This window comes from Lepidochelys kempii, chromosome 3 (assembly GCF_965140265.1).
Source record: "Lepidochelys kempii isolate rLepKem1 chromosome 3, rLepKem1.hap2, whole genome shotgun sequence".
Taxonomy (NCBI): Eukaryota; Metazoa; Chordata; order Testudines; family Cheloniidae; genus Lepidochelys; species Lepidochelys kempii.
Window position 1 is genome coordinate 158,761,011 of NC_133258.1, and position 20,813 is coordinate 158,781,823.

The 20,813-nt window shown below is 43.7% G+C and overlaps 1 protein-coding gene across 1 annotated transcript in view; it reads right to left on the bottom strand.

Annotated features, from left to right (window-relative positions):
* DNAH14 (dynein axonemal heavy chain 14) overlaps positions 1-20,813 on the bottom strand; it is a 454,489-nt gene that overhangs the window by 388,981 nt on the left and 44,695 nt on the right. Inside the window, 2 exon segments of the mRNA XM_073336702.1 lie at positions 4,173-4,304; positions 14,347-14,485. Of these exon segments, the coding sequence (XP_073192803.1) occupies positions 4,173-4,304; positions 14,347-14,485 (271 nt within the window).

Genomic DNA, 20,813 nt, shown 5'->3' on the forward strand with positions numbered 1-20,813 from the left:
ATAGAGGAACCACTTGGTAATAGTGACCATAATTAAATTTAACACCAAAGAAGCCCACCACAGCATCATTTAATTTTAGAAAGGGAAACTACACAAAAATGAGGAAGCTAGTTAAAAAGAAATTAAAAGGTACAGTCCCAAAAGTGAAATACCTGCAAGCTGCACAGAAACTTTATACAGATACCATAATAGAGGCTCACTTTAAATGTATACCCCAAATTAAAAAACATAGTAAGACGACCAAAAAAGTGCCAATGTGGTTAAACAACAAAGCAAAAGAAGCAGTCAGAGGCAAAAAGGCATCATTTAAAAATTGGAAGTTAAATCCTAGTGAGGAAAATAGAAAGGAGCATAAACTCTGGTAAGTGAAGTGTGAAAGTATAATTAAGCAGGCCAAAAAGAATCTGAAGAGGAAAAAAAAAGAGCAAAGCTTCCCACACTTGAGCCATTCTTTTAAGGTGACAAATCTGAGAAACTGTCCCACACTGAGACGTCAGTGGAAGTAGTTTTGGAACAAATTGATAAATTAACAGTAGTAAGTCACCAGGACCAGGATGGTATTCATCCAAGACTTCTGAAGGACCTCAATAGGAAATTGCAGAAATACTAACTGTGGTCTGTAACCTATCATTTAAATCAGCTTCTCTATCAGATGACTGGAGGATAGCTAATGTGACACCAATTTTTCATAAAGGCTCCAGGGGCGATCCTGGCAATTACACAGCAGTAAGCCTAACTTCAGTACCAGGAAAATTGGTTGAAACTACAGAAAAGAACAGAATTATCAGACACATAGATGAACACAGGGAAGAGTCAACATGGTTTTTGTAAAGGAAAATCACACTTCACCAATCTATTAGAATTCTTTGAGAGGGACAACAAATACATGGACAAGGATGATCCAGTAGATTTAGTGTACTTAGACTTTCAGAAACACTTTGGCAAGGTCCCTCACCAAATGCTCTTAAGCAAAATATGTAGTCATGGGATAAGAGGGAAGGTCCTCTCATAGATCAGTAACTGGTTAAAAGATAGAAAACAAAAGGTAGGAATAAATGGCAAGTTTTCAGAATGGACAGACATAAATAGCGGTGTTCTCCAACTGTCCATACCGTGACCAGTACAGTTCAACAAGTTCAAAAATGATCTGGAAAAAGGAGTAAACAGTAAGCCGGCAAAATATGTAGATGATACAAAACTACTCAAGATACTTAAGTCCAAAGTAGACTGCAAAGACTTACAGAGGGATCTCTCAAAACTAGGTGAGTGGGCAATAAAATGGCAGATGAAATTCAATTTTGATAAATGCGAGGTAATGCACACTGGAAAACATAATCCCAACTATACATATAAAACGATAGGCTCTGAATTAGCTGTTACCACTCAAGAAAGAGATCTTGGAGTCACTGTGGACAGTTCTCTGAAAACATCTGCTCAATGTGCTGCAGTAGTCAAAGATAACAGGATGTTAGGAACCATTAGGAAAGGGATAGATAAGACAGAAAAATATCATAATGCCTCTATATAAACCCATGGTACGCCCACATCTTCAATACTGTGTGCAGATCTGGACACTCCATCTCAAAAAAGATATACTGGAATTGGAAATGATATAGAGAAGGGCAAGTACATTATTAGTGGTATAGAACAGCTTCCATACGAGGAGAGATTAAAAAGACAGACTTTTCATCTTGGAAAAGAGACGACTAAGGGGGGATATGATAGAGGTCTATAAAGGTCTTGACTGGTATGGAGAAAGTGAATAAGGGTAAGTTATTTACTCCTTCGCGTAACACAAGAACTAGGGGTCATTGGTCATTGTCAGAAGACAGGTTACTGGGCTATTTGGACCATTGGTCTGACCCATTGTGGCCATTCTTATGCCTGACACTCTATGGATCCGAGTTCAAAACCTGTCGATCCTCACACTCTCCTTTCCTAGGAATTGTATATTTTAACTTACACTTAGTTAATCCTCCCCAGAGAAGATGTCCGATCTGTTGTGATGGGCTTACTGACTCTCAGGCTATGTCTTCACTAGAAACACTGTAGCTGTGCTGCTGTAGCACTTCAGTGTGGACAATCATAGCAACAGGAGGGGTTCTCCCATTGCTGTTGTTAATCCACCTCCCCAAGAGGTAGCAGATAGAACAACAGAAGGATTCTCCCTGCAACCTAACATTGTCTACATTGGGCATTAGGTTGGCTTAACTACTTTCTACGGGGTAGTGGATTTTTCATATCCCTGAGCAATGTAGCTGGGTCAACCTAAACTTTTTAGCATAGACCTGGCCTCACTGTCTTTAGTTCTGAGAGGAAGCCAAAGGTTTGGAAGACAAAGATTGATGGCACTCTTAAGCCTGATCTACACCTAAAATTCACACCCCAGAGAGAGACAGTTAAGCCAGCCTAAGTGCTGATGTCGACATCACTAGGTTGACAGAAGAATTCTTAGTTACTGCCTCTTTGGGGTTGGGAGGGATTCAATATAGTGATGTGAAAAAACCCTCTACCACTGTGTAAGGATCTGGAGGACTAGAGGAGTGGGGTCCAGGTGAGCAATGCTTACATGCCGCAACTCTGTAGCCACGGCAGAGCCACAATACATGCTCTATAAACTCAGGGTGGGGCAGAACTAAATGCCATAGGATGTGCCACCCACTGAAGACCCAGTTAGAGCACACACATCCCCAGATTGGTCCAGGTGTACTATTTAAGCATGGAGGGAGTTCCAGGAAGCTGTCTGTGCAACCAAGCAGTACCTGGCCCATTGCTATCCTAATCTCATTCCCTGCTTTGGATTCCAGCTCTGATTCATGGCTTGACACTTTACTCTGCCTCTGATCCTTGGCTTGACTCTTGATTCCTGCCTACAGCTCTGATCCCTGACACCGACCCCTAGCTTGGCTCCCCGCTCCAACCACCAGGCTCTACTCCCGCTCTGACCACTAGGCACGATGCCTGGTCCTACCCACAAGACCAGAGCACTCATGTCCTGTTTGTGACAAACCATAGCACATGTCTACACTACAGTGTTACAGCTGCATAACTACAGTGCCACAGCTGCATAACTACAGTGCGCTGCAGCTCTTGTAATGTAAGCATACCCTCGGTTGCTTCAGGCACAATTAAGTGCACAGTGAGAATGATAACTGTTAACATATTTTCAATAAATATTTTCATGTCCTACACCTTACAGGCAGGAAAAAAAGACTGCACATAAGCCTCCAAAATAGTGCATGAGCAAGATGATACCACCATTCAGGTGCACAAGAACCATGATCTAAGTGAAAATCCTCCATTTGTACACATACATATCAGGCAAAGGTGCACAGGGCTGAAGAGACTCATTCAAACAGACCACACAATTTAAAGATCTATACATTTGAGTGGAAAGGTTTCTATGGCCCTAACAAAGAGCACAATCATGCAACCCTTACCCTCCTACATAGTCTTATTCAAATGAACAGGACTACTAATCTAAGCAAGGGCTGCAAGACCAGAACCATTAATAGGCAAGTTTATTTTGCCCCAGAGCAGAAGGTGCTTATGCAGTCTTCAGTAGGATTGTATACACAGGAGTTAAAACCTCTGTATGTAGTCTTAGAAAAATTGCATCACCCAGATGCCATTTTACAATATGTATACTGACACCTTCAATTAAAAAAAATCATACTTCTGTCTGAAAATTCTTAATGTGCTATTGTAACAAGTAACACCCAAGAGCATTATAACTGAAAGAAATTAGAAAAGAAAAACTCTCTCTTTTTTCAGTTTATTTAATCCATTTGACAGAACCTAGTGTACAATTATTTACCATGTACAGTCAGTTTCCACTTCTTGAAGTAGACTTCAAAGCATTGTATTATATTAAATAAATATTTGATTGAATTTCAAAATCATTAAACTGTAGACCTCACGGAAACTACATGGCTCTTAAAAGAAAATTATATACAATATAGTATTTCTATTAAGTAGAGTAAAGAACAAAAAGGAAAATCTTATTATATGGAAAACTAAAATACAATAAATGTTTTTGTAGTTTGCATGTACAGGTACCTTCTCTTCTCATACTGCAAACACCTAATAGTTTTTTAATAGAACCTGAAGAGGAACAAACATGCAGGATAAAACCATAAAAATAAAAATAGCAAAGAATCTTAAATAATTACCCTTAAAAAAGTACTTTGAATGGCTTGAATTACTTTCTCCCTGAAAGCCTGTAGTTGATGAAGTGCTTCTTTATTCTGTTGATATTGCTCCTCACAAAACTCATCCAAAGAATATGTGCGAGACCTGTCCACCTAAATGAATAAATGGAAAAAATACCACGAGTAGTGAAAGAAAACCTAGCATTTAGACATCAGCTCATGTGTCATCCCAACCCATCCTCCTGCACAGAAGCAGCATACAGACACTAGGCCCCAAAATGCAAAGTGAACACAAGAGGAAGGACAACTGTCAGAGTGTAGGCCCCCAAGTGGAAGAACAGTTTGAGATGACAGAAAAGTGCAATATAGGCAGGGGAGGAGCTACATAAAGCCTGGAAAGTGAGAACAATGAATTAAAATTCAGTGCAGGAAGATGAGGAAAAATGAGTTTAATATGAATGCAGGTCATGCAGAACCAGTGCAGTGCACTCCCTTAAGGAGTATGTGTGTGTGAGACAGAAACATATGGTGGTTAGAGCAGTGGAAGACAAAGAGAGAGGTTACTTACCTTATAGTAATTTGATGTTGTTCAAGATGTGCTGTCTATACATATTGCACTCATAGTATTGCATACCCTCTAGCGCCAGAGGTCAGAGTTTTTTTCTTGCTAGCAGTCTCCTGCACTCCACACATGCTCACAGAATGCACCCCTCCTGCCTCCACCTTTCCAGAGGGCATAAAGGGACAGAGCAGACCAACTTCCATTCAGATCCTTCACCAGCCAAAATCTTGTAAGGACTTTGAATTGTGGGGAAGGAGGGCAGGTCATGGATACATATAGAAAAACTCATCAGTTACTGTGAAGTGAGTAACCTCATTCATTTGTCTATATGTCTCCCACTGTGGAGACTGAAGAGCAGTTCACAAATGGAGGTGCATATCAAAGTTTTACATAAAGACAGATCTAAGCACTACTTTATCAAAGGCTGCATCTTCTCTAGTTGCCAGTTCAACTGCATGTTCACGAAAGTATGGACAGATACCCACGTGCCTTACAAATTTCTAAAACTGAAACAATATTAAAAAGCTACAGAAGTAGCTTGGACTCTTGTAAAATGTGCCCTAACTGTCAACGGGGCATCCCAACTTGCAAATTGATAGCACAATTTAATACATCTTGAAGTCCAATTTGAAAGTATCTGAGAAAAAACAAATCTTTAACTCTATTGATGCCACAAATAATTAAAGAAAGCCTAAAAGATTTAGTTCTGTTCAGATAAAAGGCTAAAGTTGGGACTCTAACTAAGGTCCTTTCTACTCTATTAGTGTGAGTTTTTGGACAAAATAGTGGTACATTAATTGACTGGTTAAACATGAAATTCATTCACAGTCTGAGGCAAGAAACTCGGATAAGTCCTTAATAAAACCTTATCCCTCTGAAAAATCATATGGGCAGGACCAGAACTCTACGTTTTCACCCACTGTTCATGCAGAAGTAATAGCTACTAAAAATACGGGTTTTATGGACAGAAGATTTAATGGACAAGTAGCTAACGGTTCAAACAGGGTTTTCATTAAACTAGACAACATAACGTTCAGAATTCATGGAGCATATGGATCCTTTATAGCTGGAAATACCTAAGAAATCTTTGAGAAGTAGGATAAGAAAATATATTAAAACCATCATTCTTAGGATGATGGGCACATACTGAGGCTAGGTGCACTTTAATGGAACTAATCAACAATGCAGAAGATTTTAAGGACAGAAGGTAATCTAAAATGGAAGGTATATTAAACTGAAAAGGTGAAATATTAAGACTCTGAGGCCAATCATCCAATCTTTTCCAAGTTGCTCAAGTGGAAAGCTTCTGCTATTTATTAAAATGTCCTGAACTGCTTGAGAAGAGAATTTTTAAGTCTCATTCAAGAAGCTAGCTTCCAGGCTGTCAGATGTAGGGATGACACTTTCAGGTAAAGAATTGTCCAATTGTTCTCAGATATCAAGTTGGGAACCAGAAGAGGGGCGATCTGTGATGGTATCAACCATCCAGAAGCCAGTATTGTCTGGGACATACTGGTGCGATGAGACTTATGGAAGCTGAGGCTTGCTTGAGCTTCACTAAAGTTCTTAGAATTAGTGAAATTGGAGGGTAAGCAACATCTCCAAAACTTTTTGGCCAGAATCAGATGAAAGATTATACAGACCAGATGAATTGTTCAAAGTTCTAACACCATATGTATGTAGAAGAGTCTCTTTCTGAGGCCACAATGCTCGAGTCTGATGATGTTTGGATGTAACCTCCAAACTGGTATCCATTATCATTGTTAGAGTTGGTTGAGGAAGCACAAACGGAAGGCCTCTGCAAGCTTGAGAAGGCTCTAACCATTAATGAAGAGACATCAGAACTCACTGGGGAACTGTAGAGACTGTACAGTGTCAAGGATTAGTGCTATGAGGAACGTTTTGGGATGACTGACCATTGACAAGAATTCACAAAGAGACTCTTTAACTGATGAACTCCACTTGAGTACCTGGGGTATTAACCTTTTGGGATCAAGACTAGAATGATTGATAAGAAGGGCTTTATGCTAGAAGATACTGGGAGAAGGTTGGGAGAAACTTGTGAAATCTCTACACGCCTTGCTTCAACTCCCAGTAGGAAGAAAATCAAGTAAATGAAGATGCAGTAAGGGATAATGGAACACCACAAGGTAAGAGTATGAAAAGGAAGGAGAAAAAAATGGAAACATTGATTGGAGTAGTATTCAGGCAGGTGTTACACTTAGTGAAAGGACTATATCCAATCCAGCTAGAAAACTGGGTGAAGTCCAAGGGAAACAACTGGAATGCTTCTACATGAACGCAAAGAGTCTGGGCAGTAAAATGGAGGAAATGGAACTATTTGTGCAGAAGGTCAAACCAGATATTCTAGGGATTACAGAAACATGATGGAATAGCGTTCATGACTGACATACAGGTTTTGAAAGAAATGTGTGTTTAGGAGAGAGAGGACTAAGGTGATGAAATAGCACTGTACATCAATGAAACGGTAACTGTAATGAAATATGAAGTGACATTATTAAAAAAATATCAATCTGTTTGGGTCAAAATCGCCTTGGGAAAGAATTGTAAAAGAAGATCTGTGGGAATAATATTAGGGGTCTGCTATAGACCTTCTGGGTCAATCTTGGATATGGATAATAATCTCTAATATTATTATAGGAAAATACTTTGGGATTTGTTTCATAACGGAAGCCTAACTTCCTGGATATAGATTGGAGAATAAATGCTATTAGTATTGATAGGGACAACTTATTCCTGGATATGATAGGTCTGCTTTCTTTATCCTATCATTACTGTAACAAGCTGGTTAAAGGAAATAACCTTGGATCAAGTGATCAAAAGCTGATTCAGTTTAAATTAAATGGAAAGATAATCAACACCAAGTCAGCAACTACGATTTTTTATTTCAAAAGGGCAGACTCTGAGAAATGAAGGGAGTTGGTCGAAGAGGTCAACTGGACCGAAGAGCTTAAAGGATTAAATACAGAGGCTTAGAAATTCTGCAAATCAACTATACAAAAAGCAATCTGAAATTTGCACCCCAAACTTAGGGGGAAAAAAACTTGTAGGGAAAGCCTCTGGATCCAGCTGGATCAACAACCATCTCAATCAACAACCATCTCAAAAATATTATTATGAGTAAGCAGAGAGCCAGAAGGAATGGAAAAAAGGGGCTGATGAACAAAGAAAACTACATCATGGAAGTTAGAAAAATGTAGAAATAAAGTGAGAATTGCTAAAAGTCAAGCTGAATTAGCTCTTACCAGGGAAATTATAATAAATACTAAAAGGATTTTTAGTTTACATAAATAAAATGAGAATAAGGAAGGATGAGGATGAACCGCTATGTAATGTAGAGGGGAAGATTAATGATAATGTAGGTATGGCCAAAAACTAAATGAATACTGTGCCTCAGTTTTCAATAAGGATGACAATAAGGAGCATATGCATGAAGGCAGTACTGCTGATGGAAATGAATGTCTAGAAAAGTACCACCTCTGAGGTGGAAGAAACATCTAAAGAGCTTAATGCACTCAAATCAAAGGGACCTAATAAATTACATCACAGAATACTGAAAGAAATGGCACACGTGATTGCTAGTCCAGTAGCAAGGAGTATTAATAAATCTATTTATGTGGGGGTAGTACCATATGACTGGAGAACAGCTAACATCATACTAATATTTAAGAAAGGGGGGAAAAGTGATCTGGGCAATTATAGTCCTTTTCATCTGACCTAGGTAGTATGCAAGGTTTTAGAATAAACTATGAAGGAAAGAATAATTAAATTCACAGAAGTTAATGGTAAAGGTGATGTAATGCAACAAGGGTTTACCAATGATAGATCATGCCAGACTAACCTGATTTCCTTCTTTGCTAAAATAACTGATTTTTTAGACAAGGGAACTGGACTTCAGTAAAGCATTTGACATGGTACCATATGGAAAATCATTAGTTAAATTAGGGAAGATGGGGATCAGTACAAGCATTGTAAGGTGGATGTGGAATCAGCTAACAGGAAGAAGATAACAAATTGTACTGAAAGGTAAATTACTGGACTAAAGGGACGCTACTAGTGGAGTTTCCCAAGATCAGTCTGGAGACCAATATCATTCAATATTTTTATTAATGACATTGCACAAAAAGTAGGAGTGTCCTAATGAAATATGCTGATGATACTAAGTTGGGAGTCATCATCAATTTAGGGGAGGATCAGAATATTATACATGAAGATCTGTACTAGCCTGGGGTGCTGGAGATGCTGGTTCAGTTCCCCACCTTGGATTGAGAAAAGAGATAAGTAACAGCTGCCTCTCCTCTTGACACGTCCCCTGTATTTTTGGGGGGGGCGGGGGGGGAGGAATAGCTCAGTGGTTTGAGAATTGGCCTGCTAAACCCAGGGTTGTGAGCTTAATCCTTGAGGGGGCCATTTAGGGATCTGTGGCAAAAATAGGGGATTGGTCCTGCTTTGAGCAGGGGGTTGGACAAGATGATCTCCTGAGGTCCCTTCCAACCCTGATATTCTATGATTCTATCTGGATAGCCTAGAACAGTGGAGTGACAGAAATGGGATGAAATTCAACAGTACAAAGTGCAAGGTCACACACTTGCAGTCTAATAATCAGAATTTCTGTTACCAGCTTGAGGCTCATCAGTTGGAAACAACAAAGGAGGAAAGAAACCTGGTTGTGAGAGTCAATCACAGGATGACTATGAGCATCAATGTGTTGCAGCTCTGAAAAAGGCAAATGTGATCCTAGGATGTACTTGGCGAGGCATTTCCAGTAGAGACAAGAGAAGTATTAATCCCATTAACAAGCCACTGGTAAGACCTCATTTGAATACTCTGTTCAATTCTGGTCACCCATGTTCAAGAATGATTAATTTAAATTGGAAGAGGCACATACAAGCACTACTACGATGGTCAGGGGAATGGAAAGCTTATTTTATGGAGGAGAGCGACTAGAAGAGCTTATACCCCTCCGCCGAGCTCCATCCCTCCTGCACCTGGATCCCTGCTGAGCTCCACCCCCCTGCATCTGGACCCCTATGCTTGCACCCAGACCACTCCCTGCTAAGTTCCCCTGCATTTGAACCCCCACCCCGATGAGTCCCACCCCACCTCCCCACATCTGGACCACCCCACCCAGGCCCCTGCACTCAGACTCCCATCCCACTGAGCCCCAACAAGCTGCACGTGGACCTTGACCACACCGATCTTCACCCTCCCAACACCCAGACCACTCCTGCTGAGCCCCAACCACCTTCACCCCACCCCCTTCAGAGTCCCATTCCCTCTGCCCCTGGACTCTCCCGAGCTCCTATGCATTCAGACTTCCCCCTCCACCCCTGGACCCCCCACGGAGCCACCCACACCCAGACTGCCCCACACAGAACCCTCTAACCCTACAACTGGATCCCCCCCACACCAAGCCCTTCCACACTTGGATCCTGCCAGGCTGAGGATCTTAAACAATCCTAAATATTGTTTGCAAGCTGGATAGATGGAGATGTGAATATACCCATCCAACATATCCGGGGCTGTAAACCAATCCAGTCCATTCACTCACAAGAATATAACAGCAAGAGTCAGCATTTTGAACTTTTGTTTCCAGATAAAAGTGGGGTCCCACTGGGGAATGTTCTTGATCCAACTATATTTTATATTTTTATCAATGACCTGGAAAAAAATAAAACAATTACTGATAACATTAGCAGATTACATAAAAATTGCGGGAGTGGTAATGAAGACAGGTCACTGGTACAGAGCAATCTGATACGCTTGGTAAGCTGGGCACAAACAATGTGTTTTAATATTGCTAAATGTAAATGCATGTGTCTAGGAACACAGAATGTAGGCCATATGTACACAAGACAAAGACTATCCTCATAAGCAGTGACTCTGATAAACATTTAGGGCTCGTGGTGAATAATCAGCTGAACATAAACTCCCAATGCGATGCTGTGGTCAAGAGGGCTAATGCAGTCTTTGGATGCATAAAGAGGGGAATCTCCAGTAGGAGTAAATAGTTTATTTCGCCTTTCTATTTGACACTGATGTGACTGCTGCTGGAATACTGTATCCAGTTCTGGTTCCCACAATTCAAGAAAGATTTTGAAAAATTGGAGAGGGTTCAGAGAAGAGCCAAAAGAATGATTAAAGGATTAGAAAATATGCCTTACAGTGACAGATTCAAGAAGCTCATTCTATCTAGCTTAACAAACAGGAGGTTAAGGGGTGACTTGAGTATAGTCTATACGGGTATATAAATATTTGAAAATAGGTCTTTTCAATCTAGCAGAGAAAGGTATAACATGATCCAATGGCTAGAATTTGAAGCTAGACTATTTCATACTGGAAATAAGGCATACTTATCCTTGCTGTTAAAAATGTAACTCGCAATTTTAAAATCAGGATTGAGTATTTTTCTAAAAAATATGGCCTAGAAATTATTTTGGGGCAGTTCTATGTCCTGCGTTATACAGGAGGTCCCTTCTGGCCTTGGAATCTAATATATAATCCTTCCGGGAAGACTTCTGAAGTCTGATTTTAGGACAAATCTCAGGAACAATAGGCAGACGGGCAAGAAAGAGATCCCTCCAAACTTGCCTCAGAAGCCATTGAACATTCTCTCAAACAAAGATGACTAGCTCAAGAAGGAGTCTTCATTAAGTGAGTGTCAGATCCTGCAGGCAGATGTTCAATAGCCAGTACCAATGATTCACCCATATATGGTACCAATAACTGATTAAAAGCATGAGCCACTGGTGATTCTGAATGGTCACATACTACTAAATCTAATGGTACCACGAATGTGGGAGCTGAAGTAATCAGTACCAATGCTTGAGCTATTTAACCTATTGGTAAAGTTGTATACAATACCAACAAGAAAGTAGTCAGGGAAGCAGCACCCTTGACCTGAGATGGCATCTGTGCACCTGGTATTAAATCCTTGAGTACCAATGAAGTACATACAGTAGATGCTACTGTTACCTGCAGAGGTGGCACTGAAGCCACTCTTTTTAACAGTACCAATCTCTCAGAGGCATGCTTCAGGGCTTCAGAAAACACCTATCTATGCCTTCCAAAACAGCAGCTTGAATCTTGTCTTCTTTTTCTTCAAATGAGCTGGAGAAAGAACTGTGTCCCTTTTCAGCCAAAGATTTTTAACTGCCACAGAAACACTACTTGTAGAGGGGATACTGGAGACTGACTGATCTGACTCACCAGGATCTGAGTCCGGTCTTACATCTGTGCAGGAGATACATCCTCAGATTACAGAGTGGTAGCCGTGTTAGTCTGCATCAGCTAAAACAACAAGGAGTCCTTGTGGCACTTTGGAGACTAACAAATTTATTTGGGCATAAGCTTTCGTGGGCTAGAACCCACTTCATCAGATGCATGGAGTGGAGTGGAAGATACAGGAGCAGGTATAAATACATGAAAAGATGTGAATTGCCTTACCAAGTGTGAGGCTAGTCTAATGAGACAATTCAATTGACAGGAGGATACCAAGGGAGGAAAAATAACTTTTGAAGTGGTAATGAGAGTGGCCCATTTCAGACAGTTGACAAGAAGGTATGAGTAACAGTAGGGGGAAAATTAGTATAGGGGAAATTAAGTTTAGGTTTTGTAATGACCCAACCACTCCCAGCCTTTATTCTGGATTAATCTGATGGTGTCCAGTTTGCAAATTAATTCCAGTTCTGCAGTTTCACGTTGGAATCTGTTTTTGAAGGTTTTTTTGTTGAAGAATTGCCATTTTTAGGTCTGTTATTGAGTGACCAGAGAGATTGAAGTGTTCTCCTACTAGTTTTTGAATGTTATGATTCCTGATGTCAGATCTGTGTCCATTTATTCTTTTGCGCAGAGACTGTCCAGTTTGGCCACTGTACATGGCAGAGGGGCATTGCTGGCACATGATGGTATATATCACATTGGCAGATGCACAGGTGAATAAGCCCCTGATGGTGTGGCTGATGTGGTTGGATCCTATGATGGTGTTCCTCGAATAGACATGTGGACAGAGTTGACATCGGGCTTTGTTGCAGGGTTTCGTTCCTGGGTTAGTGTTTTTGTTGTATGGTGTGTAGTTGCTGGTGAGTATTTGCTTCAGGTTGGGGGGCTGTCTGTAAGCGAGAACTGGCCTGTTCCCCGAGGTCTGTGAGAGTGAGGGATCATCCTTCAGGACAGGTCAACTACAGCCCCCAACTAAAACCTCTCCAGCGCATTAAGGATCTACAACCTATCCTGAAGGACAATCCGTCACTCTCACATACTAAAACACTTATCAGTGTCTCTGACCAGGCAACATTACATGAGAGGCATGTTTTAAAACCAAGAGATTTAGGAGCCCTCATAGCTGCCTATCACCTAGTACCTAACTAAACGTTAAACCTATCTTAAAATACTAGCTAACACTAAAATACTAACAAAGAACTTATCTAAAGCTATCTGACTAAAACAAAAACTGTTTACAACACCTAACTGCCCAAGTTTAAAACAGAGATACGGGACTGCTAAAACGTTCTGCCTCTAGCCTAAGGCCATTGTTGAAAGAACTGAGTGGCAGTTGGTCAACCCTGTCTCTTTATGCCTTTGGAGGTGGAACAGGAGGGAGCATTCCAGGACCATCCACAGACCAACAGGGGGACTGCTAGCAAGAAAAATGTTCCAAACTCTGGTGATAAGGGATGTGCAATATTACGAACGGAAGACATCTAGAAAACCACTCAGTGAAGAACTATTAGTTTAACAGGGATATTTTGTATAGAATGTAGAGGTCCATGGCAAAAGGAAAAGTAAGCTAAGAAGATTCCAGTGAACAAATAAAATATCATTGTGAAAATTGTATTTACAATGTATAAAATGTAGCTGTTTACAAATGTCAAATATAGAAAAAACTGTCTAAAACAATACTAGTTTCCTATTGCAATGAAAAAGAATACTTAATTTTTTTTTCAGATCACTGTGTTTCTTTATGGCAGATTCCATCAGTATTCACACAGTTTATTTTCTATATTGTGGTAGATGGCACCTGGAGGCCCCAATCAGGGCCCCACAATACACATGTAATGAAATAATCAGAACAACAGTGATAAAACCTACCTCTTACTTTGTACTTTTCATCCATAAATCTCAAAGTGCTTTACAAAAAAGAGGTTAGTATCATTATCCCCATTTTACAGATGAGATAACTGAAGTACAGATAAGGGAAGTGACATACCCAACGTCACCAGTGAGATAAATTTTAAGCTTTTTGGGACTTAGTACAAATGACTTCATGTCACAATAACATACTGCATTGTATTGTTGATACACTGTACAATTCACACACTTTAAACGATGCACATCAATTCTTAAACGGATACTTCAAATCAGTCCCATTATCAGTTGGCAAGCTGACACCCAATTCCCCATTCACTTGTTTTGTTGGAAATTAAAACTCTATAACCAGTCATGTGCTCACATTCCCCATGCCTGAAACGCCTTTGTTGCCCTTTTTCAGAATTATGCAAGAATATCTTAACGTATCTTTTTAACTTCTTCACTAATATTTACTGAAGTGTGATATATGGAGCCATTAATTTTTTGTGTATTTACACTTTAAAATATTGTTGCTTTGCTCACCTTTATCAAATAAATTGCATTATCTTCTGATCGTTTGCGGCTATTAATGTTACATGCATCTTCACACAGTCCTTGGATATAAAGCAAGCAGCTTAGAAATAATTCATCAGCCAAAAAAAGCTGGCTGTACATCAGAGTTCTGGAAACAAGAAAAGCATCTCAGGGTATAAAATGTATGCAAGTGCTTCTCTTTTTGTAACATTACAAGTTAAGTAGACACTACAGAAATATATTGTAACTGGAACTCCATGCTGTTTTCCCCCTATTAATTCTTTAATATTCTCAACCTGGAGACATTAACTGCACTCAAAAATGTTGTAATTTCTCTTTATGATACATATAATTCTTTTCCTATTATTGATTAAACTAAACATTGTTATTTCTGAACATAATATCCTAACATGTTAAAGGCAGTTATCCTCATAAAAGACTGATGCAAAGCCCTTTAAAATTCAGTGGAAAGAATCCCATTGATTCCAAAGGGCTTTGGATCAGGCCCTAAAGTTGTAGGAAACAATTTTTATAATCAATAACGACTGGAACAATTTGAACTTCTACAATATCTTCCATATTACATGAGGATCTCAAACCCCACTATTCATCAGAGGCCAAGAGCCTGCAAATACTTATACCCAAGAGTAACCTGGATTTGTGCTGGAAATGGCCCAACCTGATGATCACTTTAGATAAGCTATTACCAGCAGGACAGTGGGGTGGGAGGAGGTATTGTTTCATATTCTCTGTGTGTATATAAAGTCTGCTGCAGTTTCCACGGTATGCATCCGATGAAGTGAGCTGTAGCTCACGAAAGCTCATGCTCAAATACATTGGTTAGTCTCTAAGGTGCCACAAGTACTCCTTTTCTTTTTATGCTGATGAATAATCAAAGCTCCTATCACAGTTGCAGACTTCCCCTCTACCCGGGGGGTGCGCAAATCCCCTCCGCCCCCCGCCCAGGCCCTGCCCCCTCTCCACCCTGAAGCCCCCGGCCCTTCCTGCCCCTGCTCCGCCTCACCTCTTTCTGCCCCCACCCCTGAGCCTGCCCCATCCCCACTCCTCCCCCTCCCTCCCGGAGCTGACCTGCCATGCGAAAAGATGGTTACTTACCTCTCGTAACTGTTCTTCGAGATGTGCTGTTCCCGTCCATTACAACTAAGTGTGCGTGCACCACGTGCACGAACGTTGGAAACTTTTTCCATTTGCAGCTTCCGTCGGGATGGCAGGGGTGTCCCCTAGCGTGGCATCCTTATGGCAGTGTATATAGTACCCTGCCAGCCCGACCCCCCTTCGGTTCCTTCTTGTCGTTGACTGAGACAGAGGGGAAGGGAGTGGTTATTGTAATGGTCATGAACACCACATCTCGAAGAACAGTTACAAGAGGTAAGTAACCATCTTTTCTTCTTCGAGTGGTTGATCACATCCATTCCAATTAGGTGACTTCCAAGCTTACCATTGGAGGAGGGTAGGAGTCATGGAACGATTGACTGAAGAACAGCTCTGCTGACCGCCGCATCATCTCTGACCTGTTGTTTAACAGCACAGGGGGCTGTAAACTTGTGCACTGAAGACCAGGTGGCCACTTTGCAGATCTCTTGGATGGGGACCTGAGCCAGAAAGGCAGTCGAACATGCCTGTGCTCTAGTTGAATGAGCCATAATCACTAGGGCTGGGACCTTGGCCAGCTCGTAGCACGTGCAAATGCAGTCTATGATCCAGGACGATATGTGATGCGCAGAGACAGGAAGGCCCGTCATTCTATCAGCTCTGGCGATGAACAATTGGTTTGATTTGTGGAAAGGTTTAGTGCGCTCTATGTAGAACGCCAAAGTTCTTTGGACATCCAGTGTGTGCAGGCTGCGGTGTCTCAGGCTTGTGTGGGGTTTTGGAAAGAACACCAGCAAGCAAATGTCTTGACCCATGTGGAATTGGGAGACCATCTTGGGGAGAAATGTGGGGTGTGGTCTAAGCTGTACCTTGTCATTATGAAACACCATGTAAGGAGGTTCGGAGGTCAGAGCTCTCAGCTTGGACACCCTCCTTGCAGATGTAACAGCCACCAGGAACGCTGCCTTCCAAGAAAGGTAGAGGAGGGAACAAGTGGCCAGAGGCTCAAATGGTGGGCTCATGAATTTGGAGAGGACCAAATTCAGGTTCCAGGTTGGGACTGGCGGGCGAGAGTACAGGAACACCCTCTCCAGCCCTTTGAGAAATTGCCCCCCGATGGAATTTGAAAACACCGAGCGCCCAGACTCCCCTGGATGGAAAGCTGAAATTGCCACCAGGTGCACTCTGACAGAGGAAAGGGACAGACCCTGTTGCTTAAGGTGTAGAAGGTAGTATAAAATAACCAGAATAGGAACCTGGAGCGGTTGAAGGAGCTTGGGTTCACACCAGCAGGAAAACCTTTTCCACTTCGCCAGGTAGGTAGCCCGAGTGTAACGTTTCCTACTACTGAGGAGAATCTGTCTCACTGAGTGAGAGCGCTGGCTCTCCATGGGATTTAACCATGGAGTTTCCAAGCCATGAGACGTAGAGACTGCAGGTTCGGGTGGAGGAGGCACCCATGGTCCTGCAGGATCAGATCCAGGTAGAGGGACAGGGCTATCGGGGCGCCTACAGACAGCTCTAGGAGGGTCGTGTACCAATGCTGCCTCGGCCAAGACGGGGCAATCATTATTACCATCGCCCTGTCCCTGAGAATTTTGAGGAGGACCCGGTGGATGAACGGGATAGGAGGGAAGGCATACTTTAGCCCCTTGCCCCATGGTATTAGGAACATGTCAGCAATCGAGCCTGGACTGTGGTTTTGGAATGATCAGAACTGAGGGCACTGCCTGTTGCTCTTGTCAGCGAAGAGGTCTACTTGAGTATAACCCCACTTTTGGAAGACTGATTGTAAGATGTCCGATCTAATTGACCACTTATGCTTGTGGTATGACCAGCTGAGGTGATCTGCCAGCTCGTTCCATACCCCTGCAAGGTAGGATGCTTCCAGCTGAATGGATCAAGCCATACAGAAGTCCCAGAAAAGAAGAGACTCACGGCAGAAACGTAAGGAGAGGGCTCCACCTTGTTTGTTTATGTAGAACATGGCGGTGGTGTTGTCTGTCAAGACTGTCACGCTGTAACCTTGCAAACTGGCATGAAAAGTCTGGCAGGCCAGACAAACTGCCTTGAGCTCCTTCAGGTTGATCTGGAGAGGTATCTCGTCCCTCAACCACAAACCTTGTGTCCTCAGATCCCCTACATGTGCACCCCAGCCCAGATCTGATGCGTCTGTTACTAACATCAGAGAAGGTTGGGGCTTGGCGGAGGGAACCCCTGCACAGACCACTGGTCGGTCCAGCCACCAATGCAGGGATTCTAGTACCTGTCCCGGGATCATCACCACAAGGTCCAAGGGGTCTCGGTACGGACGGTAAGCCAGTGCGAGTCATGCTCCTATGGGCCTGAGTCTCAGTCGGGCATGCCTGACCACATACGTGCATGCTGCCATATGCCCTATTAGCTACAGGCAACACCTGACTGTTGTGATGGGATACTGAAGCATTGTTTTGACCATCTGCTCTATGGCTTGGAACCTGAGCTCTGGAAGGCTCACTTTTGCCTGTACCTAGTCTCAGACTGCCCCTATAAACTCTATTCTTTGGGTAGGTATGAGTGACGATTTGGGTACACAGTCTGTGAAACGTGTCCATGACCATTGTCACGTGGGACTGGACTTCATCCTTGGAACGACCTGTCAGTAGCCAGTCGTCGAGGTATGGGTACACTCGAACTTGCCTTTTCCGGAGGAAGGCCACCACCACCGCCATGCATTTCATGAACACTCAGGGGGCTGTGGACAGGCCGAACAGGAGAACCATGAACTGGTAGTGATGTTGGTTTATGACAAACAGGAGGTAGCGATGGTGCACTAGATGTATGGCAATATGGAAGTAGGCGTCTTATGTTCCAATCTCCTGGATCTAGCTATAGAATGATAGAGCTTAGGGAGACCACATGGAACTGGAGTTTGACCATAAATTTGTTGAGTCCGCGAAGGTACAAAATGGGTCGAAGACCCCCCTTTGCCTCGGGGATTAGGAAATAACAGGAGTAAAACTCCTTTCCCCTTAGTTCTTGTGGAACCTCCTCCACCGCCCCTTTCTCGAGGAGCGAACGAACCTCCTGCATAAGGAGTTGCTTGTGAGAGGGGTCCCTAAAGAGGGATGGGGAAGGTGCGTGGGAGGGAGGGAAGGAGGAGAACTGAAGGGAGTATCCCACTTGTACCGTGAGTAGGACCCAGTGGTCCAATGTTGTATGGGATCACGCACGGTAGAAGTGGGATAGCTGGTTTAAAAACCAAGGGGATGGATCCGGGTACTGGGTTGGTACACTGTCCTCGAGCGCACCTTCAAAACCCTTGCTTGTTTCTGGGCTCGGGTATATTCTGGCCTTAGTTAGGCATGTTATTCTGCTGTCTCTGCCTGTTATTTCTGCTCCGCCTGCGATATGGCTCCTGTCTGGGGTGCAGTTGATACTGCCTCTGCTGTGGAGGCTAAGGCCTGAAGGGCTTTCTCTGGGTTGCTGGCGTATGCATCCCTCGCGACTTCAGGGTGGCCCTAGAATCCTTAAGGCCGTGCAGCTCAAGAAAAGGCCCGAGCCCTCGAAGGGGAGGTCTTGGAGGGTGTTCTGGACCTCTGGAGGGAGGCCCGATGCCTGGAGCCACGCTGAGCATCACATGACTACTCCCAAGGCAATGGTTCTGGCCACAGAGTCAACTGGATCGAGGAAGGCTTGTAGCAAAGTCTTAGCCACTGCCTTTCCTTCCTCGATTAACGCAGCAAACTCAGAGTGAGAGTCCTGGGACAGGCGACCCTTAAACTTGGACATGGCTGTCCAAGAGTTGAAGTTTTGTCTATTAAGGATCGCCTGCTGGTTGGCTATGCATAGCTGGAGGCCCCCGGCGAAGGAGACCTTCCTACCAAAAGGTCCAAACGTTTGACCTCCTTGGCTTTTGGGGCTGAGGCTTGTTGGCCCTGTCGTTCCTTCTCATTGACTGCTGAAACAACTAGGGAACAGGGAGTTGGATGGCAGAACAGGAACTTGTAGCCCTTTGAAGGGATGAAGTGTTTCCTTTCTACCCCCCTGGCTGTCGGTGTGATGTAGGCCGGTGTTTGCCATATAGTATTGTAATTTGTCTGTATAGTCTTTATGAGACGGAACGCAACCCTAGAGGGACACTCAGGAGCCAAGATGTCCACCATCGGATCCTCCTGCTCGACCGTTTCTTCCGCCTGGAGGCCCATATTGAGGGTGATCCTGTGGAGCAGCTCCTGGCGAGCTCTGTGGTCGATTGGTGGCGGTCCTGAGACTGATGTTCCCACCACAACCTTGTCTGGGGAAGAGGAGGAAGTGACTTGCTGCTGGTTTCCCTCATCTAGACCCTTCTGTGTGTCTCCATAGGCTTGGGACACTTCAGGGCCAGACTGGGCTGACACCTCTCAAGGTGTCACAGTGGTTGGCACCACCTCGGGCATTGGGCCTGGCATCACTGGTTGCTCTTCGGGGTCCGGGGATGGCCTGGAGAGAGCGGCCTCCCTTGTCATTGATGCATGTCTGTGTGGCGACCTGGAATGGCATCACATGGAGTGCCCAGACCTGGAGGCTCTGGAGATGGTGCCCTGCTGTTGATGGTAGGCCCATGGGGTCCAGAAGGGCCACTGACCCGGAGGAGGCCACTGTGGCTGCCATGCTGAGTGAGATTCTCTGCCGGCCACGGTCCAATGTCTGCTACAGCTGGAGCGACTGGAGTCAGCCTTGGAGCTGGAGGATGCCAACAGAGAAGACCAGGGCAGTGCTGAACAATGAGCGGCCGTAGGGTGCTGTGAGGTGCGGGCCAGGGAGCAGTGCCTGGCTGACCGGGACATCGAACATTACCAGGATTCTTGGGACCAGGACCAGTGCCTCTCACTCAGTGCCGATGAGGTTGTTGGTGATGAGCTCCAGTGATGGGAGACCGACGGCGTCGTGGACCAGCATGTTGTTGCCGTGGGTACTGCTGGTAGTTTCACCTCTGGTGCCGTAACCTTGCGCTAGGTCACGAGTGCCGGGGAGTAGCGGGACGCCAAGCTCGAACTGGAACAGTGCTGTGAGCAGTGCCGATACGGTCACCTTGAGAGGCGCACCACTGCTGGCTTCCCTCTAGACGGCACCTTCTTGGGTGGTGCCGGAGGCTTCTCCCTGTATGGGATGGGATCTGGCGCTGACAGCTCAATGAGGTCTTTTGCTGCCTCGAAAGTGTCAAGCATAGAGAGGTGTTCCAGGACCTCCTCCAGACATTCTTCGGCACTAAAAACTGTGGGTACCAGTTCTTGGCTCGGGCCCACAATCTGTCTTTGCGGGCTGGAAGCTTCTTTAGGTAGCTTAACGGCTCTTTGGGGAGAGTGCCCTCTTTCCCCTTTCTTGTGACGCTTATTCAGTGC